General features: G+C 43.7%; 1 protein-coding gene across 1 annotated transcript; it reads right to left on the bottom strand.

Annotated features, from left to right (window-relative positions):
- Positions 1 to 3,416: 3,416 nt before the first annotated feature.
- LOC310809105 (neurexophilin-1) lies at positions 3,417 to 15,614 on the bottom strand (the record flags this gene model as incomplete). The annotated part of the gene is made up of 2 exons (XM_083676260.1): positions 15,555 to 15,614; positions 3,417 to 4,178 (listed from the first exon to the last, which is right to left on the bottom strand). The coding sequence occupies exons 1-2, from the start codon at positions 15,606 to 15,608 to the stop codon at positions 3,417 to 3,419; spliced, it is 816 nt and encodes a 271-aa protein (XP_083532386.1). The 5' UTR covers positions 15,609 to 15,614.
- Between the last annotated feature and the right edge of the window lie 2,108 nt (positions 15,615 to 17,722).

Here is a 17,722-nt window from a genome sequence, read left to right as displayed (position 1 = left end):
GTGAGGGTAGCCAGCCATGAAGAAGACAGAACTGTGTCAATACGAAAGCTGTTGTTGGACAAGTTGAGAATGACTAGGGGAAAAGACAAGGGGACCAACATGGCAAAGAGGAGTAGGAGGAGGAGAGGAATGAGTTTAGGACAATGGCAGTGGTCTGCACACTGGTCGGTACAGTCAATCCCTACATTACAAATTAAGACATGAGGTTATTCATGCCAGCACTGGGAGGGAGAGGGACCTTCTTGGCAGGCACTGGTTGAAGCAGTTTACTATAAGACAGTGAATTATCCTAGCTTTGTCATGAAATGCATTTCAAATCTCTAGTCTGAATGTTTGCATGCATACCATAATAGTACATTGTCATGTACATGAGGGGTATTTTCTCTAAGAGGTTTAGACATACGGTAAGCTGTTGCTATTTAGTGGCGTAATGTCCTATACAACACCTTTCCTTCAAGGCTCTCAAAACGGATTGTTCAGGATGCTTGGCTAGAAGACGGGAGCTAGCGTTTGAAACAAATTATAGAAAGTATTGAATCCTTATAATACAGCTGTTTTATGCCATCTCTGTACATCATTCTTTGACGTTGCACATTATGCACATTTTAGACTAGCCACAAATAACTGTACTTCGTTTTGGTTAATATTATTATTGTCCCCCACAGATGAAATCGAGGACACAGCACTGTAAAACAGAGACAACCAGAGTGTCATAGTAAGAGGTTTATGAATAAAGGTCTTCCTTCATTCACAGGTTTCTCCATCCCTCTCCTTTTATAGAAAGGCGCTACATCCGTCGTGGGGGGACAACATGTTTACTGTACACTTATTATTTGATTACTTCTCGACAAGCCCTACAGGGTTTCTTAACCTGACTCTTAATTTTTCATTTGCCTTTCATTTGTTATTGTGTGTGTGTGCAAATAATCAATCAATCAAAAGAAAAAACTAATATTATAGACTGGCCCCCAAGACGTCCTGATAGCTCAACAGAAGTCAACAGTAAAGCTACCACAAGTGAATGAGCGTGTGCCTGAAGTATGCATGACTTATGCTAATGAGGTGTTTACATGCCTAATGTGTGCCTAATATCCACCAAACAAACAGATTATGAAAGGAGTACACCACCCCCCCTATTCAAAATAACATTCAGAATTGGTCCTTCAGATTATTGTAGTCATAAATGTGTTTGTTTACATGTGGGCTCTTAAATTCAGAATGAGCTATTTGTCATTTGGACTAATAATAGATTATTAGTGTGTATGTAAACGCAGACAGTGTGAGGTGTGACAGTGAGACTCTTCTTCACAAGGAGCCAGACAGATCAATTTTCAGCATCAAACAAGCATGTTGTCAACAAGGGAGAACCAAGGCCAAATCCGTGCATATTGTGTTAAAAATGTGTTTACAATTAATCAGCGGTATGAGAAGTCTGAAGTGTAGATGGTGCTTATGCGGCTCAATAAACAATGATATCTTAAAGGATAATTTAGTCTTTGTGATGATAGTGGGGTAATGTTCCCGTCTGGCCCCTGCAGGGCTGTTCTAATAGTGTGCCAGGTCCAACTCTGGGCCAGAGCTGTTTTGGTTATGGCCCCATAGAGAGAGGAGCTACCCCCCTCTTTAACAGTAAATTAAAAACTGAGACGCTTTGATGTCTACTGGTCTCAGTTACTAAATATAGCCCTGTGAGTCTGTTTTCTCCTGATTATTCTTTCTTTCCACTTGCAAAATGACACAGCCGAAGCGACCCATTCGTGCCGGGCCTAATGGTACAGTACCCCCCTGCAGGAGGGTGACTTTAAGGTGAGTTTTTCCTGCTGGGCCTTCCCTGTAAAGGCTTGGACCAGTTCACACACAGCCTCCCAGGACTCTGATCTCTACATAGAGTAGTCGCTGAGATGACACCACATTAGCTACAATCAATAGCTACAATAACTACAACCAGGAGGCTATGCAAAAGGAAATCATGATGAGATCCTCATACAGCGTACAGTCAAGGACAACTTGCCATTGGAACATGAATTGCTTGTCATCAATTAACTGTCACAAAAGTCTGTCACATGATAAAGATGCTATGAACACATCCAATAAGCACTTGCTAAGTAGCTAGATCATTATCTGTCCTACTAGAGATACATTGTGTCCTCCATACCAATGTTGTTGTTGTTGTGTTGTGTGAAATGAACATTAGATCGGCCAGCCAGTGGCAATTTATCTTTATGAGAGCGGTTAACTCAGGGGTAAGCTTTGGCTGCTGGCTGCTATATAAGAGCACTGCTCAAGAACACTGTGTACGTCACGATGCCCCTAACGAGGAATTAGATTTCGAGGAATACATCTCGCCCTCTCGCTGAAGCCTTAATTAGTTCTGAAAGAGATTAAATTATATGTAATTATTATGATAATATTTTCATTTATTCTAGATAACCGGCAGACTAGTGAACACACTGCGTTTGTAAGGAGAGAGTAATCTCCCACACACAGCCAAAGTTATCAAAGCGTGAAATCAGGAATCCTGACGACAACAAAATGGAATCTTTTTCATACAGAGGGGACAATAGAAGGAGCTGCATACTCTACATCTCCCTCCCTCCCCTCCACTTTAATTAAAAGAGCCCTCTGAATCTCTCATTCCTCTCTCTCTCATATGTGGAGGGGCAAATGCCTATCTCCATGCAGAATCTAGTTATTTCTCTCACGTTAAACTTGTCTTAGGCCCTGCCCTGTATCTTTTCAAGCAATTGCTTTTTTTTCTTTCTCTTTCTCTCTTTTTCTCTCTCTCCCTACCTCTTTACTCCCCGACCGTCTCCTCTCTTACTGTCATGGAGGTGACATAATTCAAGGATATAGAGAGATTAGATTTGATAGGCTGTCATAACTTAAAAATAAACATTGTGCGGTAACATATCTTGGGTGGGATATCCCATGGGGATGGGGGATAAGGAGATGGTAGAGGTACTGAGAGTCTAGATCGTTATCACCTGAATGAAAGTGTGCAATCATGTACCGTTCAGAGATGTCTATAGGTGTTTTCTGATCACTACTATGACAGAGGGAGGTGATGTTTTTGTGTTTGAGTTGAGGTAACTATGTGCATGATGGCAGTCTATGACAGATAACACCATTCCTGTCGATGAATGCTTCAATCAAGCACTCGAAATGCCTCATCGTGTGCATACTGTGTGTTTTGCATATATACGTTTTTACAAGTTACAGTAGTCAAGCTACATTGAAGGTTTGCCAAGTGCTTCCACAAAGGTAGTACGGAAAAAATATATCATGATATATATCATTCTTCCAGCTCCGATTTCCAGCTCTGATGCCACCTCACCCTGTACAGTCACTCCTTCACAGTCCCCTCTCCCCCCGTCCTCACAGTCCTCTCCCCTCTCCCCCATCCTCTGACTCCCCCTCTAGCCCGAAGGCAGATAGGGCATCTCGTTGTGGTAGTTGTAGTCCGGGCAGACCTTCTGGACCAGGCGGTAGTCCGTGCTGTAGAAGGAGATGTAGATACAGATGACCTTGAAGGGCTTGGAGCAGATCCAGGAGACGTGGCTCTGCGTCTGCTCCTGGTAGCAGGTCTTGGACGGGTCAAAGCTGCACAGCGAGGTGCGTTTGCTGCGGTCCACCTTCTCATAGTCCACGCGGCAGTTGAAGATCTTGGAGTCCTTGGGATAGACCACGCTCTGACGCTCCAGATCAAACTCCACGGCCTTGACCGGCGGGACCAGGCTGACGGAGATGTTCCCCTGGCCCGTGGAGTTATGGCGGAAGTAGACACTGAACGTGCCGTTCCCATGGTCCACGATCTTGCCGGTGATCAGCAGGTTGAGGCGCACAGTCTTGATGTTGGAGTAGAAGTCTCCCCAGCCAAACATCTTCTTGAACTTGCCAGTCTTGACGATGGGCCGACGTTTGACACGGGAGCTTGTGGAGGTATCTGGCTTGAGCAGGTCACTGCCCAACATCTCCCAGAACTCCTGCTTGTTGAAGGGCACGGGCGAGCGGTAGGGCAGCTCCAGGGAGGTGGCATTGGCTGCCCGGCTCTTGCTGTGGAGCATCCAGCGACTCAGGGGGGAGACGGGCGTCTGCCCGCCCAAGAGACCCACTGTCTTGGGTGATTCGTCTGAGGAGCTTTTGGGCCTTGGAGAGTCGTCTTCTTGACCCAGGGCCAGCTGGAGAGAGAGAGAGAGAGAAAGAGAGAGAGATAAAGAGATGGTGAGACAGAGCGAGAGAGAGAGAAAGAGAGAGAGAGAAAGAGATGGTGAGACAGAGAGAGAGAGAGAGAAAAGAAAAGGAGAGAATGAGAGTGGGAGAGAGAGAGGAGGGGGGGAGAGAAAGAGAGAGAGACAGACAAGGGAATGAAAGAGGAAAGTTATTAGCAAGTGAGAAAGAAACCAAGACAAAAAACAAATTAAAGGTTTAATCAATACCTAATTTAACACTCCTACCACAACTAGTGGCAACAGTGACATTCTATCAATGTTGCACACACATAAGTGGATGTTTGAGTTTTTGGAGGAACAGTATATAGACTGTTTTGTTTATTCAGGCGAAAAGCTGATGTTCCTTCATGTTTGGTTGCCATTCTTTAGAGCTTGCTGAGAGCTTCAGGACATAGACATAGACTCATATACCTCCATCTACTTTAGAGGCCTGGGGGATTGAGGTAGAGATTTAAGCCGTATAGACCAACTCTGAGTAGAGAAACAATTATTGGTTTGGTGCATTCGCTGGATGTGTAGAGGTGGAAGGGGGGGGGGGGGGGCAAGAGAATAAACCTCAATGTGCAATTAAGGTTTTTAATGTTTTAATTAAAAAAGAATCTGTATTGGCACACACACAAAGCTGTCAAATCTTAACAGTTAAACGAGAGGAGAGGAGGGAGGGAAAGAGTGAAGAGGGGAGAGGGCAGAGAGTGGGAGATAAGATACTGTAGTCGTGCTCTGCTCTGCTCAGCAGTGGCTATGTGAGTGTGAGAGCAGGAATAATGGGTAATTATTTGATGGTAATGATCTATTAACAGGTAAGCACTCTCAGCTGTGGGAGCCTGGAATGCTTTTCTGTCCTTTTGATCTAGCAGTGGAGAGGATATGAGTGTCTTTGTTGATGTGTTTGTGGGTCTGTTGGTGTGTCTCTTTGTGTTAGTGACATTATACTACGGGTGTGTATATTAGTGAGAAAAGTGTGTGTGAACAGTTGCCTATTAATGAGGCGAAAGTGTGCGTGTGTGTGTTTGTGTGCGTGTGCGTGTGCACATGCGCGTGTATGTGTGTGTGTGTACTGTTTATGTGTATGTGTACTGTTTATGTGTATGTGTTTGCATTTGTGTGTGTGTGTGTGTGTGTACATGGACGCTTCCTCTGCTAGGGCAGGGTTTTTCCAGAGGTTTTACTATTATACATAATGCATGTGGCTCAGTCTGTGCTCTGATCCATCCACTGTCTTGACTGTCAGGGCTTCCTTATACAGGCTTAGTCAGGATTATTAAGTCTTACTACTCATTCTTATTCTATCTTATGCAGGTTTTTCAGGCTCAGTCAGATTTGCTCACTTGCATTGCAGACAGCCTCTGATATTGATTGCCTGTCTCTCTAAAACATGTATTTCCTTTTATAAACGTGGATCGCATTTCAAAAGTCTTCAGTGGTTTCCTGATGTGGTTGTGGTCTACTGTTGGGCTCACAGTCGGGTCAGGCTAGAGGAGAGGAGCCCCCCCCTCCCCACCCCCCCTCCCCACCCCCCTCCTGACTGGTGCTACCTTACACTGCTGCTCCAACCTGTCATGTTCACCACAGGGACTGTAGCTCACCCTCGCTCAGACAACAACACATCAGCAGCCCAGACAAGCAATTCTGCCACTTAAATTCTAAATCTGATATTTTTGATATCGTCCCTGAGAATCCCTCACTCATTAATAATGAAAAAAAGGCAGCCGTAGACATATTGATTTTAATCTATTCAGACGCCTCTTTTTTTTTTTTTTGCTGGGGAGTTCGTGCCAGGCGATATGGCTGTGATGACACACATTCTCTACTCCCCCCCTCATTCCAAGTGAAGTGCCAGTTTGTGTTTGACTTCTCTGCTTCTATCGGACTGTACCTGCTGGGCAGAGAGAAGCACACCGCCTGGCTCCCTAGGTGGCACTAAAGAGCATCTCCAGAGCCCTACAAAGTGCCCTCCAGGGCTGTGAGTATGCCACTAGGAATCTCTGTGAAGCTGTCCCTTACGCTTACATCCTGGTAATCTCACACACACGCACTCTTACCCAGTGTGACTCAGTCACAGTCATTGCCAACAACAAGCCGAGCCGAGCAACACACACCAAATTGGCCCGCTGTTATTCAATTTCACTGAGGCATGTTGGTTTGAGGTGCTGAATAGGAGAATGATGTATTCAGGGTCAGAGGGACAGACAGGAAGTCTGTGCAAAGATTAGGTAAGGCTTGTGCTGCTGTTAAACATAGGATTGAAGTGTCTATAGCTGCTGGGGGCTTTGCAGGTGTCATTCAGCGCACAGCAGAAGTGTCTGAAACAAATGTTAGAATGGGCTAAATGGATGATTACTGAGGTAATAAAGCAAAAGGGGATGAGAGTCTCAGCATTGTAGCAGATGGCAAACAGCCTGGAAAAACACTTGGAAAACAGCCGTTGAGTCATCACGCTGAAGGTTGAAAATGGGGTGGAGACAATTAAGAAAATGTGAGGCTAAAGTAACTCAAGATTTACAGCCCTGTTATAAGGCTGGATAGAGCCCTATGGGGTGACTTATAGAGTGTAACAATTGATGGAAGCTAAATACACCTGTTTTAAACAAACACAGGAGGAGCTATATTACGTGGGACACTACTGTTTATGTGGATTTCACAGTGCTTAGTGAAGCTTTGTTAAACTGGGCTACAAAATGCTGGTGTGTGTGTGTGTGTGTGACGGGCATCGTCTGGGGTGGGGGTGGTAGTTCAGGGGTGATTTTGTCGTCTGTCATGTGTGCTGTGTGACTCAGTAAGATGGTTGGAGAGCACAGAGGGGGCTACGGCTGTGTCGCCTTGGTAATTGTGACTCATTGAGCGTTAGTGAGTACAGGCCCGAGGCCTAGCAGGGGGGGGAGAAAGGAACAGGAGAGGATGAGAGAGGAAATGATCCACACAGGCCCACAGGCTCCACAGGCAATAATCAGCCGGTTAAAGTGACAGGTACACCATTCTACCCCCCCCTTCCCCTTGTGCCAATGGTACAGAATTGCTATAATACAGAACAGAGATCAGGGGGCAACTTAGCTCAAATCTGTCCAATAACTGTTCCGTCTCAGAGCCGCGTCAGTGTGTTAAGAGACCAGTGAGTCAACCGAGGAATTATCGTGATCCAGAAATGCACTTATGAGAGAGTTTACGTATTCAAATGTCGCCCCTCAGCTTTTCAACACAGACACAGTAGGCAGGCACCTTATATATAGAGTATAAGGAGAGATTGCCTATATAGCCAAACAGCAGGTGTTGAGAACGTGTGCTTGCGTATCCTGGGGAGTTGACAGGTTCAATAAGCACTTGGCTTTCCTCTGGCTGTTGAGTTAAAGTCTTCATCTCTAATATGACATCAATTTTTAATTAAAGGCCCCAGCCCCTGCTCAGATTTCTAAAGTGTTCACCGATGCTTTATGTTTTTTTTCTTTTCTTCTTCCACCCAATTCCAGACCTTAATATGCTCACTGTAGGAGACTTCTCCTTCTGTTGCATGATTAAAATCGTAGAGCGGCTGTGCCCTTATAACTAATGATTCCACTGGCTAGTGTGAAGGGGAGGGAAGAGGGGGAGAGAGAAAGGTAATTTCACAAGAAACAAGCCGTTTGACTCTTAATGAATAATTTAAGTGGGCTTCAAAGGGGTCACCAGAGCTTAACTCGGTGCTGGGTGGACGGACCCGCAACATTGAGCCATTCTTTTCATTCCCCCCCCCTTTTTTTATAAAACCCCCCAAAAAAACTCATTCTCGACAGGTTCAGTTCTGCATTCCCACTGGACCTGGGTTCATTTGGTATGCTGAGGGAGCTGCCTGGCTTTGAATTGGCTATCAAATTTTTAAATTATAAGATATCGACAAGGCAGTGGTGGTGCGCGCTGGAGCGCGATAGCTTGGGACAGTGTGGGAGAGTTCCTCCTGGGAGCAGAGAGCAGGGGGTGATGGGACAGAACTGATTAAAGCTCTGCTCCTGTATGCACACCTGTCTGAGAACCAGGGTGCTAGAGGACAACACTCCCTCTCGCTGGTGATGAATAGTGGAATTAGAGCTAAACTTACTGGAGTGCTCTTGGAATAATCAGTCTGGGTGAATTAATAATATTCATAGTGTGCTCACTGTACCAGTATCAACACAAACAAACAGTGTCTAAACATCATTGTGTCACAGCTGTAATCTTCATATGAAGAGGAAGACTCAGATTAAATTCCACCTCGATACAGTCCTGTGTTCATCTGAGCAGAACAAAAATATATACTTCCAGCTCAACAACAACCCATATCCAGTCTGTGGTAGAAGCTTTTCTGAGAAAATCCTCTTCAGACCACCACCATTCAGCACAGGTACTTTGGCTAAATTGATCGCAACAATATCTTTGGACCCCACACACACACGCATGCACGCATGCACACACGCACATACGCACACACACACACACACACACACACACACACACACACACACACACACACACACACACTAGTAGATCATCATACAGTACAAGAGTAGTCGGTGTGAAGATACTCTTATATCTACCCAGTCTTACTTCATTGCGGTCAGCAGAAGCCCTGGTCACACATGTCACTCGCGACACATTAAACCAATCAAATACCTTGCTTGGGCAGAGCTCCAAAAAAACTGAAATCAGTTATCTTCCATTTTCTTTAATGTTGCAAACTAAATTGGTGGTAATTAAACTAAATAAAAATGTTAGTGGTGTGTTCATAACATTTTTGCCATGTAGCGGTGTAGTGAGCTATAGTCACTACTCACTAGATTTCCCCCCCAAAAACAAAAAAGAAATAGGAATTGAACTCTTATTCCAGCCCTTGAACTTCCAATATCCCTAATATTTCTTCCTTCACTGCTTCCCGTCTTCCCACTTTGCTCCGGCTCATCTCTTTTTCTTTGTCAGTGATTTCAGAGTGTTTCAGTCACACACTTTCTGTCATGCAGACTCCATCAGTAACTGACTGTTGTGTGTTGGACAAAGTAGTTTGTATGTAGTGATCTAGTAGCTTTAGGTTGACAGATTAGGTTGACTCTCAAGGTTTAGGTTGACTCTCATGGGTAGCTCTGGTGTAGTTTAATTTCTCTTTAAATTGGTAATTAATTTAAATAGATGTTCAGAGTAGCTTCCCCAAAACTGAGTAACAGATGGTGACAGATGTCCTCTCCTCAAACAACCCAGATTTTATTTACAGTAGACAACATTCTGCGTCCCCTTTCTAAAGCAGTTTGTGCTTGAGTTGACTCTTTATTTACAGACGATCATATCTAAACAAATATGAAAAGGAGCTGAATCCATTCCCCAAGGATTACAATGGATGCTGCCTGCTATTGACTGAAATACTCAAGGAATAAATAATTGTCATATTATCGTCAACACATAACTGTGTCCTCGATATTGCTTATTGCTTTTGTGGGGTTCTCTGTGGCTTTTCTGTAGTGTCATTGTTACGATGGCAGAGCATCACTGTCTCATCACCAATCTGCACAGGGAAGCCCTGTTAGTCCATCCAATGCATGCAACTCACTCACTACATGAGACACACTCCTACCAGTGGAGGCTGGTGGAGATAGAAATCGGAAAACGGGCTCATTGTAATGCGTGGAATGGAATGAGGAATGGTATCAATGAGCTCGTCCTCTGATTTCTGCCTCCACCAGCCATCCCTGGTAAGAATATACTGTACATTGTGAAGTCCCTCCACTGCTGCCCAGGAAAATAACAAACAAACATTCACCCAGGACCCATTCTATCTCCCAGTGTCTTTTTGTGTTTTTTTCCTGTCTCAAGACAGCTCTGTGCTTCAATATAAAAGGCTGGTGATGTGTCAGAGAGCATAGTCTGTCTCTGGCATCTTTGCTGTCTCATACGGGTGTATGTCAGGCAAGCAGCAGGGGCTGCTGGGGGCCTGTGGGCTAAGGCTCGGCTGGGATCCTCTGTGGGTGGCCAGAGGGAAGGCGCACCTCCAAGGCCGTCCATGCCGTGCCTGCGCATAACTCAAGCTGTTTTACACCCTGAGCAGGAAGCCACAGAGCCTATCCGTAATAACACGACTGGCTCTTCTATCTGTCTCTTAAAGCTCCTCTTATTCACTATAGAGCTTGCCTCTCTGCAGCCAACAGACACTCTGGGGTCGGTTACAAAAATGTATTCTGGTCAATGGTGATAGGGGGATTGTGGGCACAGGGGACAGTAAGGGACAATAACTGAGGCCACAGGCATGTACTGTAGTATTTGCAACCTCTGTGACACTGCTGACTGGTCTCTCTTGTAAAAAATGATCTTATCTTATTAAAACTAAGCTGGGTGAAGAACGGTTAAAGGAACAAATAAATCAAATGCTCAGCTTGTGTGTGTTACGACAATTTAAGAACCAGCACTGCATTGCATGGGCATTCAACTCGTGTTATTGCTGAGACAACCATGCTATTGTATCACACATTCTGTACAGTATGTGTCTCAGTTTCAATTTGGAATGTTTTCGATGTGTTGTTGTTTTAACAGAGCAGGCTGGGGTTCCTGCTTCGTGAGGGATAAATCTTGGTGGACAAGTTCGATGACCCTGAAGGGAGGGCCGGGTATCTAAGAAATATGAGTCAAAGACATGACTTTGGGAATGAATGTAGCGTTAGGACATATCGTAACCCTTAAGTTGCCAGGAGCAAACTAAGTCCATGAAGGATGAACTGAGTGAGCATGGAGGTCACTAGCAGAACAGCCATCTTATAAGACAAAGTCTTAATGTTTACGGTCTCCAAAGGCTCAAATCGAGCGCATGTAAGAGCATAGAGAACTGGCGACAAGTCCCAAGATGTAACATGTGGCCTGGAAACCGAACCGATGCAGTGCACTGCTTTCTTCAAACGACGCACAATGGGGTATGCCCCTGTAGTCGTTTCACCCAAACCAACATGGCATGCAGAGACGGCAGCCAGGTAGCCTTGTTCAAACAGGTCCTGTCACAAGGAGAGGGCTGTGGAGATGGAGCACAGAAAAGGCTCTCACACAAACCCTCAAACAGCCTCCACTTGCTGCCTGATCTAAGGTTTTCGCACATATCAAGCAATCGTAAGTGAGGACCCTCAGGCTTTTGTCCTGAAGGGAGGCTAGGGCTGCTTTGGCACACTTTGTGAATGTCTGTGGGGCCAGAGACAGACAGAATGGTACGGTTAGAAGTTTGTAAGTCAATCCCTGGAAGGCGAACCTCAAATATCTCCTGTGTGCAGGACACACTCCGATATGGAAATACACTTCCATGGTAAAGCATTTGTTGGGTCGAATAAACTCTCGCTGAGAGAGGAGAAATGCTGGGGAGCTCCACGCTCAGCAGCTTCCTCATCCAGTAGTCTATCCGCCCACGAAACACTCTCAGAGAACTTGGCTCTAAATCTACCCTATAACCTCAATGGTGTGGTGAACGCTAGTGAACCAGGCTAATATCAAGGTAGGGGGTGGAGCAAGCTAATGGTGGTGTACTGTAGACTAGTTATGCTATGACCAAGTGTTAACAAAGCCAGACTCTTTCTTTCACCTAGTGTAGTAAAAGAGGTATTTGAAAGAAGGCTAACCCACCAGCTAGCAACACAACTCAGAAGGCACCCAAAGAGCTTGAGAGAAAATAGCTAGGCTAGTGACTACTTAAATCACTTGTTGGCAAGCCCATCAGTTCAGTTCATCCTTCATGGACTTAGTTTGCTTGCGAATAAGCAAGTGAAGAGTGAAAAGAATTAAATGGGTGCGCAATGCAATAGACTTTATAGGCTGGGCTAGGCGGGGTCAGCCATGCAAAGTGCTCCCGGCCTGTTCCAGGCGTGATTGAATAGGGTTTCAGTGAATAGGGAACGCAGGAGTGTATATCCCATAATGAGATGTCGAACTGAGTCGACTGAAATAGAACTGGGAAAAGGAGTCCCATGTGGTTACAATTATCTTCTAGTCTTGTAGTCTTAAGTCTTGTAGTCTTAACCTTACATAACACTCTAAACCCTGGAGAACACCTCATGCCTCTGGAGACAAACATTTGATAATAGCTTAGTTTAATGAAGTTGAAATATTAATTAATTTTGGTTATTCAGTTGTGAATACAGTGCCTGTTAATGGATCTATTGCTTACCTCACCTGAAAGGTGGCACTTATGTCATGCTTTCAGATTTTCATACTACACTAGACAACCCTAGTAAAATAACAGTGCATTACAACGAGCCTGTTCTCCGATTTCTACCTCCACCAGCCTCCCCTGCACTACAGTAGCAGCTGAGGTTATAATTCCCACTGGGACCATATACAAAACATGGATGCACACAATGTATTGTAAGTCTGTAGTGTCTGCTAAATGGCATATGATATATTACTGTTTATTATAAAACAGCACATTACACAGTATACAGAGTAAATAGATACTGTAGTTCTCTAGATCAGAAAGCAGAAGTCTGCAGATATCCATTCAGTATGTAATAATTTTATGTACATTCTATTTAATTTGCAAGAACAGACCATAAGGTAATTCAGCCCCACCTGGGCCCAGACAACCTAAGGTCTACAGGGCTTTGTTCTATACACGTCTCTTCTCAAAATCAACATATTGTGTGGCTATAAGTGTGTGTGTGTGTGTGTGCGTGCGTGCGTGCGCCTGACTATAGGTTCAGCTCCTCCATCACTGGTGATGCCTGCTGTTTGGTTACAATGCAAATTTCCAACCAGTGCTCCATGACAAATAAGCTCACAGAAGTCCCTGGTGTGTGTGTGTGTGTGTGTGTGTGTGTGTGTGTGTGTGTGTGTGTGTGTGTGTGTGTGTGTGTGTGTGTGTGTGTGTGTGTGTGTGTGTGTGTGTGTGTGTGTGTGTGTGTGTGTGTGTGTGTGTGTGTGTGTGTGTGTGTGTGTGTGTGTGTGTGTGTCTTTCTCTATCCATCCTCTCTGTGCTCTTGTTATTCACCACTCTGGTTCTTTATACTTTATATACTTTATTTCTCTCATTTATCTTATGTTATTATTAATCTCATGTACCTATAGGTAGCGTGTATCTGTCTATTTTATTCTATCTATCTTCTTTTATTTCTTTCTGTCATCCTATGTGAATAAAATGACTTTGTTGAAACACTAGTGTTGGGTAAAAAGCCTGAATACAAACGTTTAGTGAATTGTTTGAGAGACCCTCGACTACATAGGCTACCAGAATATACTTAAGCCAGTTAATCCATTAAAACAAATAAATACACAGCACTATTGATCATGTATTAAAAATTGCTAAAACCATCTCCAAAAATAAACAGTCAATTACAAATCACTCTATTGAGATGGTTTATATTATTTATAACCACCATACAAAATGCAGGGCATTGTAATTAACATTTGAAACATAATATCCGTCATATTAATCTACTTAGTGACTCACTTTGTGCTCATATAGGCCTATATTAAACACTCTCACTGTATTTCCATTATAGGCTATCCCCCGAGACATATGCGCTCACATTATGTCGCTAAAAACACTGGAAATCCGCTAAATCTGAATATTAATGTCTGAACTATGATTGTTAATCACGGCTCTATCGTGTAATAAAAAGTTGGATTATTTATTAATTGCTCTATAATTTATCAATGTCACGCATGAATTACCCAAGAATCCCCGCTGGGGAACTTGAGGCGCGTTTTACACTTTTCAGACATGATATAAGCTAATGGCCAAAAACCGCACTTCAATTAATTACATCATTAGCACGATCCTGCTGCTGTTGAGTGTGTTTGACTATAATGAAGTGAACATGCACACCTAGAAGCACAAAACATGCTCCATCCGATCCACAAGTACCGTTTGAAAGGAGGACGTGAAATTGAAATGCACATTATCAAATGTGCACATTATCAAATGTGCAATATGCCTATGATTGACTAGCCTGGATTGTTAATGTATCTTTTCAGTTTGTGATAATTTTGCATCTTCAATGTCATTGTTTTGACTATTTGAAAACGGGTAGATTTGTCTTAATAACATTGGGTAGGCTATGACATTTAACTGAGTTTCGGTGATAGTTGTTTTCAATCTATCCACAATTTACGCAGGCTGTTGGATTATTAAACTTTCTTACTTTTTTTTTAATCGTGTTCATTACTGTTACAGTACTCACCTTCAGCAAGGCTATAAGCCCACGCAATTAACCTGAAGGGCCCGAGGCTATTTAAAAAGTAGACTGTGTGCGACTTTGTAAATCCACAAGGTCAGTCATGAAAGAGTGGCATACTACACAATACAACACAGACAACATTGATCTGGCGTCATTACACATCTTTTTTTTCTTTTTTTTCTCATTTCACCCCAAATGTTGCTAATTTGGCCATAGCCACTCGAGAGACTTAATATCATAGGATAATGTATGAAAGTTATATATTTGAAAATGCATTGAATCAATCCTTTTTTTGTTGTTTATTAAACAGAGGGACTGACCAAAAAAGATATAATGTTTAGGCTGTGATTGTCATATGCGTAATACTCTCTAATCATCCTGGCTAAAAGTGGGCATGGCAATATTTTAGCTTGAGGACATAAATCCACGTTTAACAGCTAGGTGCACTACCCACACTATCATACAGTACACTGGTGGTCTGAAACGGCTTTATTGTTTTGTAGTCAAAATATGTAACACTAGGCATATAAAAATGGTTGTAATAGTTTGCATAAAACTCCCGTTCTTTTAGGCAGATCTTTCCATTTTACTGGCCCACCTCCGTAGGCTAAGGGTGTTACATCTGTATTCGCAAACTAGAGCTATACTTGTATGAGAGACATGTCTCATTGTGTACAGAGCGGTAGGTGCGTCTCACATTTTGGATTTTTTATTCGTCTTTGTTAGGCTACTTTGTACATTAGTTGTTAAATTGCTTAGAAGTACAACAGTATTTTATCCACATGAAGTATTGAATGAGTCTTCTTTCATTCTTTTTAATTTCGGCACTAAAAAGCCATGTGGTAATACCATATGCCTATGGAGATTGGGGACACATAGCGCACGGGAACTGCGTCTACCGGCGCACGGGCGCAGCATACGAACCATGGCACTGCTCGCTATGGGGCACTGTACGTTATTACGCAGGTCTCTACTCTGGGTGCAAGAACCTTACCTGCGTCCGGTGCCCGTCCGAACTCGTGCGCAGGATTCATTCCGCCTACTGATCACTGTGCATGTGAATGGCATTTAAACGGAAAGGTAACGATTGTGGTGAATGAACATTAACTATAATATCGACAGACACACAATACGACCACTGTAACTTTTTAACATTAGTGGGCACCACTGCCCCCTTCTTGCTTACCAAGCACGCTGTTCCGTTTAGGAGAAGCAGGATGAAGCGGTGGTTGGTACGCATCTTTCTGGCGCGCAGACCCTCAGCTTCCCGCTTAATTCCGAATACAGCTTTCCTTCAGGAAAACACTATTCCTCCGGCACTATATCCCCCAAAGCTAAGGCACGGTCCCATGTCCAACGCAGGTTGAAGTGCTACACCTGGGCACCGTCGAAACCAGCCTGCCTTTTTACCTTTCCCGGGTTTGAGTCAAATCACTTGAATATGGGAAATCCATAGATGGGAATATGCCGCATTACCATCCACGAAAAACTGTGTATGAAATTCCTGCTCAGCCTGCAACAGTGTGACTAAGAATTGGGCAGATCATATCTAGTCATCGATGTCAGTGTAGATCCTCGGGGGTGAAGCTTAATGAAAGTGTGAGATCCTTGGCGTCGCTCTGTGGACTGGCAAGGACTCATGCACTTGCATTGACGTTTAAACCGTTTCTACTCTTCTTCTTTCTCCCTCTCTCTCTCTCTCTCTCTCTCTCTCTCTCTCTCTCTCTCTCTCTCTCTCTCTCACACACTCTCTCTCTTACACACACACACTCTCTCTCCCTCCCCCCCCCCCTCTCTCTCTCTTCCACTGTCCCCCTCTCACTGTTTCTCACCAATGTTCAACACATTAGACTACAGTAACAACTGATTGACTGGATTTTCACTCTGTTAACACCGTATCTGCAAACCCAAGCATGTGATTATGCATTTTATTGTTAAATATAATTTCTTTAAAGATTAAAATTGTTATAGCCTGCAGAGTACAGCCTGTCCCCGGCCAGTACCTGTGTATAACAACACTATTACGTTACAATGCCACAGTCATATTTTACTGCCATTTTGCAAACTAATAGGCTAGAATACAAGTTAGACTTTTTCCTAACAGACATCCTAGCAGTTGGAGTTTTTCTTTTTTGTGTTGGAAGTATTGATTTTGGGATGTCACATTTGTTCCAAAGCTAAATTGATTACTTTTGCTGTGATCGACAGAAGCATACTGTTTTCTGCTTATTTGGCGCGGGAATTCCCATGGTGTCGAGTCGATTCATAACTCTGCTGAAGATTATTGATGGACACGGTGACCGCGTACGTACAGGCACGTCACCCCAGCAGTCAGTGATTAATACAAACATTTCCTATAACACAGTTCATTAAGAGCAGGTTAATGGACTGAAATGCTGAATATATTTGCCATAGTCCCCTGGCACCACACGGCTCTATTTACATTTAATTAGAGAAATAAATGAGGTTCTGTCTGTCTGTCTGTCTGTCTGACCTCTTGCCAGTCTGTCTGGTTGTCCGTCCTACATCGGCCCACCGTCCGTCCGTCCGTTCATCTGTCTGTCTGTCTGATAGAGAAAAGATGATATGGATCTCTGTTTCTAACCCATCAGTGTTGGTTTTCTCTGATCTGGACATTTAAAGTTTGTGACCTGTAGGCGTTTCTGTATCCGCTAATAAAGCTTGTTTAGTTATCTGGGAGCACTATGTAAAGGGCTTAATTGATCTCAATTCGGGGTTAATTGGAACTACATGGAAGATGCAGAGGGATTCGACTCTGACCCATCGACTGAAGTCAGAGGTGAGAGGTCACTTGAGGAGATGGTGTCATTAGAGTGAGTGTGAGTGAATACATCAATTTAACATGACTGAGACATCAAAGAGACTCTCCTCTCCCCATCTGGAATTTATGTTGTTCTGTTATGTACGCCCCCCCCCTCCACACACACACACACACACGCACACGCACACGCACACGCACACGCACACACACACACACACACACACACACACACACACACCGATGAGAAGAACAGGTTAAGATGTCATTTAACTCCATGACCTTTAACTGAAAACATTAAATGATATCCAGAATTGAATATTTTAGTGTGTGTTCGTGTACATAATGTGGCTGTGTTTGTGTTGTGTTTACATGACAGTGTTTGTATTTATCAGATTGTGGGGGGATGATGCCTATACCGACACAATTGAGCATTTACCAAATATCTTTTCCCCTTAGTTTTTTTTTGTATCTATCAACATTTGTGTGTGTGTCTCAACCGTGCACATTTCTGCTCTAATTATGGTGCTCCAAACGCTGATGAAGGTTAAGAACCAGTTCTCAGGCTCAGGAGG

This window comes from Argentina silus, assembly GCF_951799395.1.
Source record: "Argentina silus genome assembly, chromosome: 9".
In the NCBI taxonomy this organism is placed as follows: domain Eukaryota; kingdom Metazoa; phylum Chordata; class Actinopteri; order Argentiniformes; family Argentinidae; genus Argentina; species Argentina silus.
The sequence above is the reverse complement of the archived record's forward strand: the minus strand, read 5'-3'. Positions and strand labels throughout refer to the sequence as shown.